This window comes from Mobula hypostoma, unplaced genomic scaffold, assembly GCF_963921235.1.
Source record: "Mobula hypostoma unplaced genomic scaffold, sMobHyp1.1 scaffold_62, whole genome shotgun sequence".
NCBI classification, from domain to species: Eukaryota; Metazoa; Chordata; class Chondrichthyes; order Myliobatiformes; family Myliobatidae; genus Mobula; species Mobula hypostoma.
Genome location: NW_026948193.1, coordinates 575,736 through 588,836, shown reverse-complemented (window position 1 = coordinate 588,836; position 13,101 = coordinate 575,736). Strand labels below are relative to the sequence as shown.

Below are 13,101 nucleotides of genomic sequence, written 5' to 3'. Positions count from 1 at the left end.
AGGTCCAATTCTTATAGAGACAGGAAGAGCATCAAAAAATTTGATGGTCATTCCAAGTAACAGCACTGTGCCCAGTTAGAAGATGATTTCTCTCTCCAACTTGGGTAACAGTGAAGTTGAACAGTGTGATGCCAGATCACACGTTGACAACTCAAGGGATCTCATCTGAGATATTGTCCGACACCCATTGATGGATTTTGTAAATCTTTTTACAGGTTAAACATGACAAGGAATTTGTCTATGGGAATCTCGAACACAACACGCCAGTTTTGCTGTCTCTGTCCAGATAATTAAGAAGAGGAGCAAGGGATTCACTCGATCATCCTTCCTACTCAGACTGTGAGGAGGGATTCACTCGGTCATCTGACCGACTGGCACACCGGTCATTTTACACAGTGGGGGGCGGAGGGAACCGATTCACCTGAGCAAACAGTGGGAATGGATTCAGTCGGTCATTTCAACTGAAGGTAAGTCAGCAAGTTCACACCGGACAAGGCCATTCACCTGTTCTGTGTGTGAGAAGGGATTCAGTTGGTCATCCCACCTGTGGACACACCGGTCAGTTGACACTGGGCAGAGGCTGGTCATCTGCTGAATTTGTGGAAGGATTCACTCGGTCATCTGACCTAATGGCTCACCAGCGAGTTCACACTGGAGACCGGCCGTTCACCTGCTCAGACTGCGGGAAGGAATTCACTCGATCATCCCAACTGAAGGTACATCAGCGAGTTCACACTGGAGAGAGGCTGTTCACTTGCTCAGTGTGTGGGAAGGGATTCACTCGGTCATCCACCCTACTGACACATCAGTCAGTTCACACTGGGGAGAGGCCGTTCACCTGCTCTGACTGTGGGAAGAGATTCATTTCCTCGTCCCACCTGAAGGTACATCGGCGAGTTCACACTGGGGAGAGGCCATTCACCTGCTCAAACTGTGGGAAGGGATTCACTTCCTCATCCCAACTGAAGGAACATCAGCGAGTTCACACTGGGGAGAGGCCGTTCATCTGCACGAACTGTGGGAAGGGATTCACTCGATCATCCAGTCTGAAGGTACATCAGCAAGTTCACACTACGGAGAGGCTGTTCACCTGCTCAAACTGCGGGAAGGGATTCAGTCAATCATCTGAACTGAAGGTACATCGGCAAGTTCACATTGGAGAGAGGCCGTTCACTTGCTCAGTGTGTGGGAAGGGATTCACTCGGTCAGCCAACCTACTGTCACATCAGTTAGTTCACACTGGAGAGTGGCCGTTCACCTGCTCAAACTGTGGGAAGGGATTCACTTCCTCATCCCAACTGAAGGTACATCGGCGAGTTCACACTGGGGAGAAGCCGTTCATCTGCTCAAACTGTGGGAAGGGATTCACTCGGTCATCTCAACTGAAGGTACATCGGCGAGTTCACACTGGGGAGAGGCCGTTCATCTGCTTGGACTGTGGGAAGGGATTCTCTCAATCATCCAAACTGAAGGCACACCAGCGAGTTCACACTGGGGAGAGGCTGTTCACCTGCTCTGACTGTGGGAAGGGATTTACTCGATCATCCCAACTGAAGATACATCAGCGAGTTCACACTGGAGGGAGGCCGTTCACCTGCTCAGACTGTGGGAGGCGATTCACTCGGTCATCCTTCCTACTGACACATCAGTCAGTTCACACTGGGGAGAGGCCATTCACCTGCTTGGACTGTGGGAAAGGATTCACTTGCTCATCCCACCTGAAGGTACATCAGCGAGTTCACACTGGGGAGAGGCCATTCACCTGCTCGGACTGTGGGGAGGGATTCACTTGCTCATCGCAACTGAAGATACATCAGCGAGTTCACACTGGGGAGAAGCCATTCACCTGCTCAGAATGTGGGAAGGGATTCACTCAGTCATCCCCCCTAATGACACACCAGCGAGTTCACAGTGGGGAGCGGCCATTCACCTGCTCAGTCTGTGGGAAGGGATTCATTCAGTTATCTCATCTGAAGATACATCAGCGAGTTCACACTGGAGAGAGGCCATTCACCTGCTCAGAGTGTGGAAAGGGATTCACTTCGTCCTCTCAACTACTGGGCCACCAGCGAGTTCACACTGGAGAGAGGCCGTTCACCTGCTCAGTGTGTGGGAAGGGATTCACTCGGTTGTCTCATCTTCAGAGACACCAGCGTGTTCACACAGGGGAGAGGTCGTTCACCTGCTCAGTGTGTGGGAAGAGATTCAGTCGGTCATCCAGCCTACAGAGACACCAGCAAGTTCACACTGGGTAGAGGCTGATCACCTGCTCAGACTTTGGGAAGAGATTCCCTCAGCCATCGCCACCAAATGTCCATCATTGAGTTCACACTGGGGAGAGGCCGTTCACCTGCTGGGAGTGTGTGAAGCAATTCGCTCAGTCATCTAACCGTATGTAACTCTCGCTTCAGCGAGCAGCTTAATATCGGGGGTGGTAGCCCCCCAGCCTGGCCAAACTTAAAAAAGGTCATTTAGGTGGATGCTGCACGATGTGTCCCCTGTTACAAATCAGTACCCCAAAATAACAAACGGTACATAATATGCGATTAAACGATTGGGCTTTGTAGTTCTTTCTTTGACTATAGGGCAAGTAAAAAAAATAATGAAGAAGAAAAAGAGCCCACTCTGTCCATTCATGTCTTCTCATCTCCCCAGCAAAATACAGTGAAAACCTCTCTTCCAGACTCACAAGAAAGAACAACATTTCTCTCATTGGATAGCCCTGCACTCCAAAACCCTGTTATCTCTAGTCATAACCTAAACATTACTGCTACAGAGAAACCATTACCTCAGCAGTGATACATTGCAGAGAGGCCATTACATTAGCAGTGAAACCTCACAGCATGTTACACTTGTGACATAGTGCTGGAATGTTTCAATAAGCTGCATGCTGGATATTTGTCCATCACCATTGCCGAATGCTGTTTCGAGAGTGACTGTCGGTGCTGAACTCTGCAATTATTGCTGCTGCTCACCACACCCAGTTCTGCACCCTGGTCACTGGGCATGGGAGCAGTTTCTTCTGTTGTATATTCACCTTTATTGGGACTGGAGTTTAACGTGGACTGGAGTGGAGAGCGGCCAGTGAAGGAGTGGGGCTTTGAGGCTTTGGCTCGAGAGGTTTTGGCAATTGGATTGTGCAATCAAGTCAATCAAGATTTGAATATCTCAGACCCAGCAGAAAGCAGCTGATTGGGCAATCGAGGTCAGGTGACCAAGCAGTTTGATTGGGCAATCGAAAATTGAAAAGATCAACAAACAAGTAAAGAGAGGGGTAGCTCAAGCGGAGCGGCCAGTGAGTGAGTGGGCCAGTGAAGGAGTGGAGCTTTGAGGCTTTGGCTCGAGATGTTTTGGTGAGCAGAGGCAGAGGATGAGCTTGCTCCCAGTAAGATAAGGCTGGGTATGTTCCTTTAATTATTTTGATTAACTTAGGAGTTGGTAATGGAGGCAGGAGATAGGGCAGTCCAGTGCTCTGATTGTAGGATGTGGGAAGTGAGGGACAGCACAATTGTCTCTGATGACTAAACCTCAGGGATCTGTACTGGGTCCAGTGTTGTTTGTCATATATATTAATGATCTGGATGATGGGGTGGTAAATTAGATTAGTAAGTATTAGGTGGTACTGAAATAGGTGGAGTTGTGGATCATGAAGAAGGTTTTCAAAGCTTGCAGAGAGATTTAGACCACTTAGAAGAGTGGGCTGAAAGATGGCAGATGGAGTTTAATGCTGATAAATGTGAGGTGCTACATTTTGGTGGGACTAATGAAAATAGGACATACATGGTAAATGGTAGGGCATTGAAGGATGCAATAGAACAGAGGGATCTAGGAATAATGGTGCATAGTTCCCTGAAGATGGAGTCTCATGTGGATAGGGTTGTGAAGAAAGCTTTTGGTATGCTGACTTTTATAAATCAAGAGCATTGAGTACAGGAGTTGGGATGTAATGTTGAAACTGTATGAGGCATTGGTAAGGCCAAATTTGGAGTATTGTGTACAGTTCTGGTCACCAAATTATAGGAAAGATGTCAATAAAATTGAGAGAGTAGAGGAGATTTACTAAAATGTTGCCTGGTTTTCATCTCCTAAGTTACAGAGAAAGGTTGCATAAGTTAGGTCTTTATTCTTTGGAGCGTAGAAGGTTGATGGGGGACTTGATAGAGGTATTTAAAATTATGAGGGGGATAGATAGAGCTTGGATAGGCTTTTTCCATTGAGAGTGGGGGAGGTTCAAACAAGAAGACATGAGATGAGAGTAAAGGGCAAAAGTTTAGGGGTAACATGAGGGGAACTTCTTTACTCAGAGAGTGGTATCTGTGTGGAACGAGCTTCCAGCAGAAGTGGTTGAGGCAGGTTCGATGTTGTCGTTTGAAGTTAAATTGGATAGATATATGGACAGGAAAGGAATGGAGGGTTGTGGGCTGAGTGCAGGTTGATGGGACTAAGTGAGAGTAAGAGTTCGGCACGGACTAGAAGGGCCGAGATGGTGCCTGTTTCCGTGCTGTAATTGTTATATGGTTATATGGTTAAACCTGCAAGAGGTGCATCCAGCTACAGGTCTTGTCAAACCGAGTTAGGGAACTGGAGCTGGATGAACTTCGGACCATTCGGGGGGCAGAGGCAGTAATAGACTGGAGTTGCAGGGAGACAGTCAGGAGACAGGTAACTGGGTGACTGTCAGGAGAGGGAAGGGGAATAGACAGAAAGAGCAGAGCACCCCTGTGGCCGTTCCCATCAACAATAAGGGTACCATTTTGGATACTGTTGGTGGGGACGACCTGCCAGGGACAAGTTGTAGTGGTTGTGTGTCTGGCACCGAGACTGGACCCTCAGCTCAGAAAGGAAGGAGGGAAAAGAGGAGAGCAGTAGTGACAGGGGATTTGATAGTTAAGGGGACAGATAAGTGGTTCTGTGGGAAAGATGGAGAATCCCGGATGGTCTGTTGCCTCCCTGGTGCCAGGGTCCACGATATCTCGGATGGAGTTCTCGGTATTCTCAGGAGAGAGGGTGAGCAGCCAGATGTTGTGGTCCACGTAGGGACCAATGACATAGATAGGAGTAGGGATCAGGTCCTGAAGAAGGAATATGGGGAGTTAGGGAAAAAAGGTGAAAAAGCAGGACCTCATGGGTGGTAATCTCGGGATTGCTGCCTGTGCCACGAGACAGAGAGGGTAGGAACAGGAAGTCATGGCAGTTGAATGTGTGGCTGAAGAGTTGGTGCAGGGGGCAGGGGTTCAGATTTCTGGAACATTGGGATCTCTTCTGGGGAAGGTCTGACCTGTACAACAAGGACGGGCTGCACCTGAACTGGAAAGGGACCAATACCCTGGTGGGCAGGTTTGTTAAAGCTGCTGGGGAGGGTTTAAACTCGTTTGGCAGGGTGGTGGGAATCAGAATGTGAGTGCAGAGATTAGGGTAGAAGGACAAGGGCATGATGCTATGTGTTCTGAGTTGGTGAGGAAGGACAGGCAGGGGACAAAACATAAATGTAGCCAGTTAGAGGGGTTGAAATGTGTCTATTTCAACGCTAGGAGTATTAGGAATAAAGGGGATGAACTTAGAGAATGGATCAGTATGAGGAACTACGATGTTGTGGCCGTTACTGAAACTTGGCTGGAGGAAGGGCAGGATTGGCTGATGCAGGTACCGGGGTTTAGGTGTTTAAAAGGAGTAGGATGGGAGGTAGAAAGGGGGGGAGTAGCATTACTAGTCAGGGGTGGTATCATGGCTATAGAAAGGGAGGACGCTGCAGAGGGAGTGTCCGCTGAGTCGGTGTGGTTGGAAGTCAGAAATAGGAAGGGATCAATCACTGTGCTGGGAGTAGTCTATAGGCCCCCAAATAGCTCTTGGGACACCAAGGAGCAGATAAGCAGGCAGATTTTAGAATGGTGCAGCAAATACAGGGTTGTAGTGATTTCAACTTCCCTCATATTGACTGGCACCTCCTGACTGCAAGGGGGATAGATGGGGCTGAATTTGTCAGGTGTGTTCAAGAAGGATTCCTGACACAGTATGTGACCGGCCAACGAGAGGACAGGCCATACTGGATCTAGTTCTAGGTAACGACCTGGTCAGCTGGCAGACCTCTTTGTGGGGCAGCATTTTGGTGAGAATGATCACAACTCCCTTAGCTTCAGCATAGCTATTGAAAAGGATAAAAACAGACAAAATGGGAAAGTGCTTAACTGGGGAAGGGCTAAATATGAAGGGGTGAGGCAGAAACTAGCGAGAGTAAATTGGAAACAGATGTTGAAAGGTGAAAGCACAGAAGTAATGTGGAGGAGGTTTAGGGACCACTTGTGCTGGGTTCAGGATAGGTTTGTACCACTGAGGTAAGGGGAAAATGGTAGGAAAAGGGAACCGTGGCTGATGAAACACGTGAGGCAACTCGTCAAGCGGAAGAAGGAAGCACATGTTAGATATAAGAAGCAGTCAGAGCCCTGTTGGTCATTTATCGATTGCTCCTACCCTGTTTACTTAATTGTCTCCTACCAGTCTTTCTTTTGAAACCTTATTATAATACTTCAATACTGCTTTACTGTGGCTGGGAAAAGAACCAAAGCGTTTGCAAAAGGAAGAGAAACCGAAGATGAATCCCCAGTCACTTTGGATTCAATCAGTGACTTCCTTAAATGGCAAAAGTAGGAATTCTCTGAGGAGTTTCAACGGCTTAACAGCAAATTGGATACAATTCAGCGAACTTTATTTGAGCATGAGAACCAAATTCAGGAGAATACTGCGAAGCTGATGACACTTGAAGAGGACGTTGAAGATACAATTAAACTCTGCAAGGAGTTATCTTTATCCAGTGATAAAATGCTGAAAAGGATCATCAGTCTCGAAAATAGAAACAGGAGAAGTAACTTGCGAATCCTGGGTCTTGAAGAATCAATTGAAGGCGCTGACCCTACGAAGTTTTTTGCAAACTTTCTGAAGCAGCTTTTCCCTGATTTATTCACTTCGGAGCCGAAGCTCGATCGAGCTTCTCGCTCTCTGACTTTGAAGCCATTGTCCTTGGCGGCGAAACCCAGATCGGTCGGACTAGCCTTTCATGAATTTCGTATTAAGGACCTTTTAATTCGCCATACCCGGAGACAAGGAATGATCAATTTCCAAAATTACAAGGTTAGATTTGTGGAAGACTATTCACCTGAAGTTTTGGCTGATCGCATGAAATACAAAGAAATTATGTCGGAATTTTATAATGACGGATATAAACCATCCCTTCAGTTCCCTGCACGTCTGAGTATTGTTTTGAAGAACGGATTGCGAAAAAGAATAAATTCAGTTGAAGATGCAAAAGAGTTTTTGAAGGATGAAGTCTAAAACTGTTATATTTCTTATTGATCAAGATTTTTCTTCTGTTAATACGAATTTGAAATAAGGTTACATTTTGGCTGTTCATATCTTGTCTTTTGTTATATTTTGGAATACTGAGTTATTTTGCTTTTTATGTTGTGTCTTGGTAGGGACATAATGACATCGCAGGACTGGAGTTTCTTATTCTCTGTCAACAGGACTTTTTGGGACCAGTACTTAGTTCATAGCTCGCTGACTGTCTATTGGTCAGCTTTCTCGCTTTGGGTGAGGGAGGGAGTAGGGCCTATTTCTCTCCGGGAGCTGTGTTGGGTTGAATATATGATTGTTTGTTTGAATACCTTACTTTACGGTTTGCTTTCTAGTTTTAATAATTTATGGCCAGATCTTTTAATTACATGTTGATTGGTATTTAAAATGGTTCAAAATATTAACCTGTTTAGTTTGAATGTGAAAGGGCTGATTCACCCCACCAGAAGGAACCAAAAGTGTTTGCTTATATTAAAAAATTAAAAGCACCTCTTTTTTTTTACAAGAAACGCACATACGCAGCTGTGATACCTTACGTTTTTTTACTGGGTGGAAGGATATTCAATTCTACTCTTCGTTCAACGCAAAATCACTTGGAGTTTCGATTTTTGTACATAATGCAGTTTCCTTCATTCAGCATAAAGTTGTTGCGGACCTTAATGGTCGATTTGTTATTGTATCAGGGAGTTTAGACAGTAAGTTGATTGATTTTGCTAATGTATATGCTCCCAACATAGATGATCCAGGATTTTTTGAACGTCTATTTTCATTTTTGCCAGATTTGTGTACTTACTCCCTTGTGATGGGAGGAGATTTTAACTGCTGGTTAGATCCAGTATTAGATCACTCATCTGTTAAACCCTCCACACTTAATAAATCAGCTTTGTTTATCCAATCTTTTCCAACTAAATGTGGTATAGTTGATGCTTGGTGTTTTCTGCATCTGACGGACAGGAAGTATTCATTTTTCTCTCATGTCTATTGTTCTTATACCAGGATTGACTATTTTTTTTATTGATAGTCAAATGATTCCATTAGTTTGATCGATTGAATATAAAGAGATTGCTATCTCTGACCACTCTCCTGTAATTTCTGTCTTTAAATCTTCCTGGTCCTATCCCTGTGAGTAGATTTTGGTGATATAATTTAACTCTGTTATCCGATGAGGATTAAAAAAAATTATGGAGAATCAAATTACTCTTTATTTTTGAAGAAAATATGTTGGAAGAGATGTCTCGCCTTATTATATGGGATACTTTTAAAGCATACATCTGGGGTCAAATTATTTCTTATACTGCAAACATCATTATAAAAGCTAACAAAGAAAGAAATGAATTAGCCAATCAGCTAAAGCAACTGGACCATAAATATGCTTCGGTATCTGATCCTGAAACATATAAGAGACGTACTGAAACTAAAACTAAATATGATCTTCTTTTAACATATCCAATTGAAAGCTAACTTTTTAAAGATAGAAGTCAACTTTATATTCACAGAGATAAAACTGGTAAGCTACTGACTAATCAATTGAAGCCATTTTCAGCCGATCAGGAAATTAAAGAAATACATAAAATTAATGGAGACATGACAACTGACCACCTTGAAATTAATGATACTTCCAGGGAATTTTGTTCTAAATTGTATAGTTCTGACTCTGTTAATGATAGTATTGCAATGAATAATTTTTTAGATCAATTAAATATTCCTAATCTTTCGTTAGATGATCGTGGGCAATTGGATCAACCTATTTCCCAGGATGAAATTGCTCAGGCTATTTGAGAATTGTATTCTGGGAAATCCCCAGGACCCGGTGGATTCTCTGAAGAGTTTAATAAGGCTTTTCCTTCCTTGCTTATACCACACTTAAGTTCTACACTTACAGATTCCTTTAAGGAAGGAAGACTACAGCAGTCTTTTTACGAAGCTTCCATTTCGCTCATTCTCAAAAAGAATAAGAATCCGACTGAATGTTCTTCATACAGACCTATCTCTTAACTCAATTTTGATACTAAAATTTTATCTAAAGTGTTGGCTCGCAGACTTGAAAATGTTATATCTTCTGTAGTTTTGGATGATTAGACAGGATTTATTAAAAATCGATATTCCCATTTTAATATACGGTGTTTGTTAAATGTTATATACGCTCCATCTAAGGAAATACCAGAATGTGTGATACCTTTGGATGTGGAGAAGGCTTTTGACAGAGTTGAATGGAACTTTCTATTTACATCCTTAGAAAAATTTATTTTGGACCTACTTTTATTCATGAGATTAAATTACTTTATCTCCCTCCGCTCGGGTTCTTACTAATTTTCAGAATTCTAAACCCTTTAAACTCCAACGTGGAACTAGACAAGTTTGCCCCTTGAGCCCCCTGGTTTTTGATTTGGTTTTAGAACCCTTAGCAATTGCTTTTCGAGAGTCAAAAGAGATCACTGGTATTTTAAGGAGAGGTACTATTCATAAAGTGTCGCTCTGTGCTGATGACTTATTGCTTTTTTATCTAATGTTACAACCTCCTTACCATTTGTGTTCCGTTTACTAATTTTAGTCAGTTCTCAGGATATATATTAAATCTACAGAAGAGTGAACTCTTTCCTTTAAACAATTTAATACCAACAGATATTAACCTTCCTTTTAAAATTTTAGGAGAACAATTTACATATTTAGGAGTAACAATTAATAAAGATTTATTTAAGGAAAATTTTTAAAGTTCATTGAATTACGTTAAAAACACTCTCTAATTGGTTGCCACTCTCTTTATCACTGATTGGCCGAATCAATTCTATTAAAATGAATATCTTACCTAAATTTATATACCTTTTTCAAGCTGTGCCTGTTTTTATTCCTAAATCTTTTTTTGACTCTTTGGATTCAATTCCTTCTCCCTATATATGAAAGAATAAAAAAAAAACCTTGTATAAATAAAGCTCACCTTCAGAAAACCAAACAGAATGGAAGCTTTACCCTACCCAATTTTAGGTTATATTATTGGGCAGTTAATATACATAATATTACGTTCTGGATATATTACATTAACTATGAGAATTGCTCTATATGGGTTTTTTTGGAAGTCAACTCTTATAAAATTTTCCATTATTTCTTTACTTGGATCCTTGCTTCCTTTACCTTTAAATAAATTAATTGACAATGTGGTGGTTAAACATACATTGAGGATTTGGTTATAGTTTAGAAAACATTTTGGTTTATTGAGATTTTCCCTCTCAAGTCCCATATTTTCTAGCAACACACATCAAAGTTGCTGGTGAACGCAGCAGGCCAGGCAGCATGTCTAGGAAGAGGTACAGTCGACGTTTCAGGCCGAGACCCTTCATCAGGACTAACTGAAGGAAGAGTTAATAAGAAATTTGGGAGGGGGAGGGGGAGATCCAAAATGATAGGAGAAGACAGGAGGGGGAGGGATGGAGCCAAGAGCTGGACAGGTGATTGGCAAAGGGGATATGAGAGGATCATGGGACAGGAGGTCCGGGGAGAAAGACAAGGCGGGGGGGGGGTCCCAGAGGATGGGCAAGGGGTATAGTCAGAGGGACAGAGGGAGAAAAAGGAGAGCGAGAAAGAAAGAATGTGTGTATATAAATAAATAACGGATGGCGTACGAAGGGGAGGTGGGGCATTAGCAGAAGTTAGAGAAGTCAATGTTCTTGCCATCAGGTTGGAGGCTACCCAGACGGAATATCAGGTGTTGTTCCTCCAACCTGAGTGTGGCTTCATCTTTACAGTAGAGGAGGCTGTGAATAGACATATCATAATGGGAATGGGACGTGGAATTAAAATGTGTGGCCACTGGGAGATCCTGCTTTCTCTGGCGGACAGAGCGTAGGTGTTCAGCAAAGCGGTCTCCCAGTCTGCATCGGGTCTCGCGCCAATATATAGAAGGCCGCATTGGGAGCACCGGATGCAGTATATCACCCCAGCCAACTCACAGGTGAAGTGTCGCCTCACCTGGAAGGACTGTTTGGGGCCCTGAATGGTGGTGAGGGAGGAACTGTAAAGGCATGTGTAGCACTTGTTCCGCTTACAAGGATAAGTGCCAGGAGGGATATCGGTGGGGAGGGATGAATGAATGGGAGTCGCGTAGGGAGCGATCCCTGCGGAAAGCAGAGAGAGGGGGGAGGGAAAGACGTGCATAGTGGTGGGATCCCATTGGAGGTGGTGAAAGTTACGGAAAATAATATGTTGGACCCAGAGGCTGGTGGGGTGGTAGGTGAGGACCAGGGGAACCCTATTCCTAGTGGGGTGGCGGGAGGATGGAGTGAGAGCAGATGTGCATGAAATGGGGAGCTGCGTTTGAGAGCAGAGTTGATGGTGGAGAAAGGGAAACCCCTTTCTTTAAAAAAGGAAGACATCTCCCTCGTCCTAGAATGAAAAGCCTCATCCTGAGAGCAGGTGCGGTGGAGATGGAGGAATTGCGAGAAGGGGATGGCATTTTTGCAAGAGACAGGGTGAGAAGAGGAATAGTCCAGATAGCTGTGAGAGTCAGTAGGCTTATAGTAAATTCCGAGTCCTCGGAAATATGAAATATGAGCCCTCGGGCAAGACTCCCAGCAGGTTAATTTACAGGTTGAGTCTGTGGTAAAGGAGGCAAATGCAACGCTGGCATTTATTTAAAGTGAAGTCGCATATATAAGCAAGGAGATAATGCTGGTGCTTTCTAAACTCTACTTAAGAGTATTTGGGACCCATATCTCAGAAAAGGTGTGTTGTCATTGGGGAGTCCAGAGGATGTTCAAGATGATTCCGGGAATGAAGGGGTTAAGATATGAGGAGTGTTTGCCAGCCTTGGGCCTGTACTCCTGCACTGACCTATGTTTAATAAATGTGAGTGGTGGAATTAAATCTCACTGAAACCCACCGAATGTGGATAGGTCTAGATAGGGTGGATGAGGAGAGGACTTTTCGTATGGTGGGGGTAGCCATAACAGAGGGCACAGCCTCAAAACTGAGGAATGACCTTTTAGAATAGTTAAGGAGGATCTTATTTAGTCGGAGAGCAGTGAATCTGTGGAATTCTCTGACACACACGGCGGTGGTGGTCAAGTCCGTGGGTGCATTTAAGGCAGAAGCTAATAGTTTGCTGATCAGTCGGGGCATTACAGGACATGCCGAGGAGGCAGGTGCATGGGGTTGAGTGAGAACCGGGATCAGCCATGATAGAACGGCAGAGCAGACTCGATGGGGCTGAATGGCCTAATTCTGCTCCTATGTCTTATTGTCTTATACAGCTGAAGTCTTACACAGTGAAGACTGACACAAAATACTATTACATTCAGCTGCTGTTTCTTTGCTCTGTGACTAACTCGCCAGCATCATCTTCTGGTGGTACAGTATCAACTCCTGCCTCTCTTTTATTCTTTAATTATCTGAAAAACTTTTGATACTTGATATTATTGGCTCACTTACCTTAATTTATCATCTTCTTTCTTCTGCCTGTCTTTTTTTAAGTTGTCTCCTATTGGTTATGTAAAAGCTTTCCAATCCTCTAACTTCCCACTGTTTTCTTGCTATATAATATGACACCGCTTTTGCTTTTATTGTTACGTAACCGGCAACGATGAATATCAATCGAGACAGGCTATATAAAAACAACCAAACATTTATTACACATGTCTAAACGATAAGGAAAAATCGAACTAAAACTTTAACCGGAAGTTGACAGATATGCAGCCGTGCACCAACTCGCCACTCGGCTCTGGTTCTCAAAGCGTTAAATGCGAAAACAGTTCTTAAAGCGAT

At 43.8% G+C, this 13,101-nt stretch overlaps 2 protein-coding genes and 1 long non-coding RNA gene across 5 annotated transcripts in view; 2 read left to right on the top strand and 1 right to left on the bottom strand.

The window, feature by feature from the left end:
• The window catches only part of LOC134341756 (zinc finger protein 585A-like), an 80,028-nt gene that overhangs the window by 36,229 nt on the left and 30,698 nt on the right, over positions 1–13,101 (bottom strand). The window lies entirely within an intron of this gene.
• Positions 1–13,101, top strand: part of LOC134341760 (uncharacterized) — a 41,223-nt gene that overhangs the window by 22,403 nt on the left and 5,719 nt on the right. The window contains exons 4-5 of one of the 3 annotated variants that reach the window (XR_010016851.1): positions 216–467; positions 7,854–9,849. The exons of 1 other annotated variant lie outside the window; for it this stretch is intronic. This is a non-coding gene — a long non-coding RNA (uncharacterized LOC134341760). Of the gene's footprint in view, positions 1–215; positions 468–7,853; positions 9,850–13,101 lie in introns of those variants that run through there. One more of the 3 variants, XR_010016853.1, reaches the window with a different exon arrangement.
• LOC134341758 (zinc finger protein 420-like) lies at positions 510–2,751 on the top strand. The gene has a single exon (XM_063039673.1). It carries the CDS (start codon positions 630–632, stop codon positions 2,253–2,255), a length of 1,626 nt encoding a protein of 541 aa, XP_062895743.1. The 5' UTR covers positions 510–629; the 3' UTR covers positions 2,256–2,751.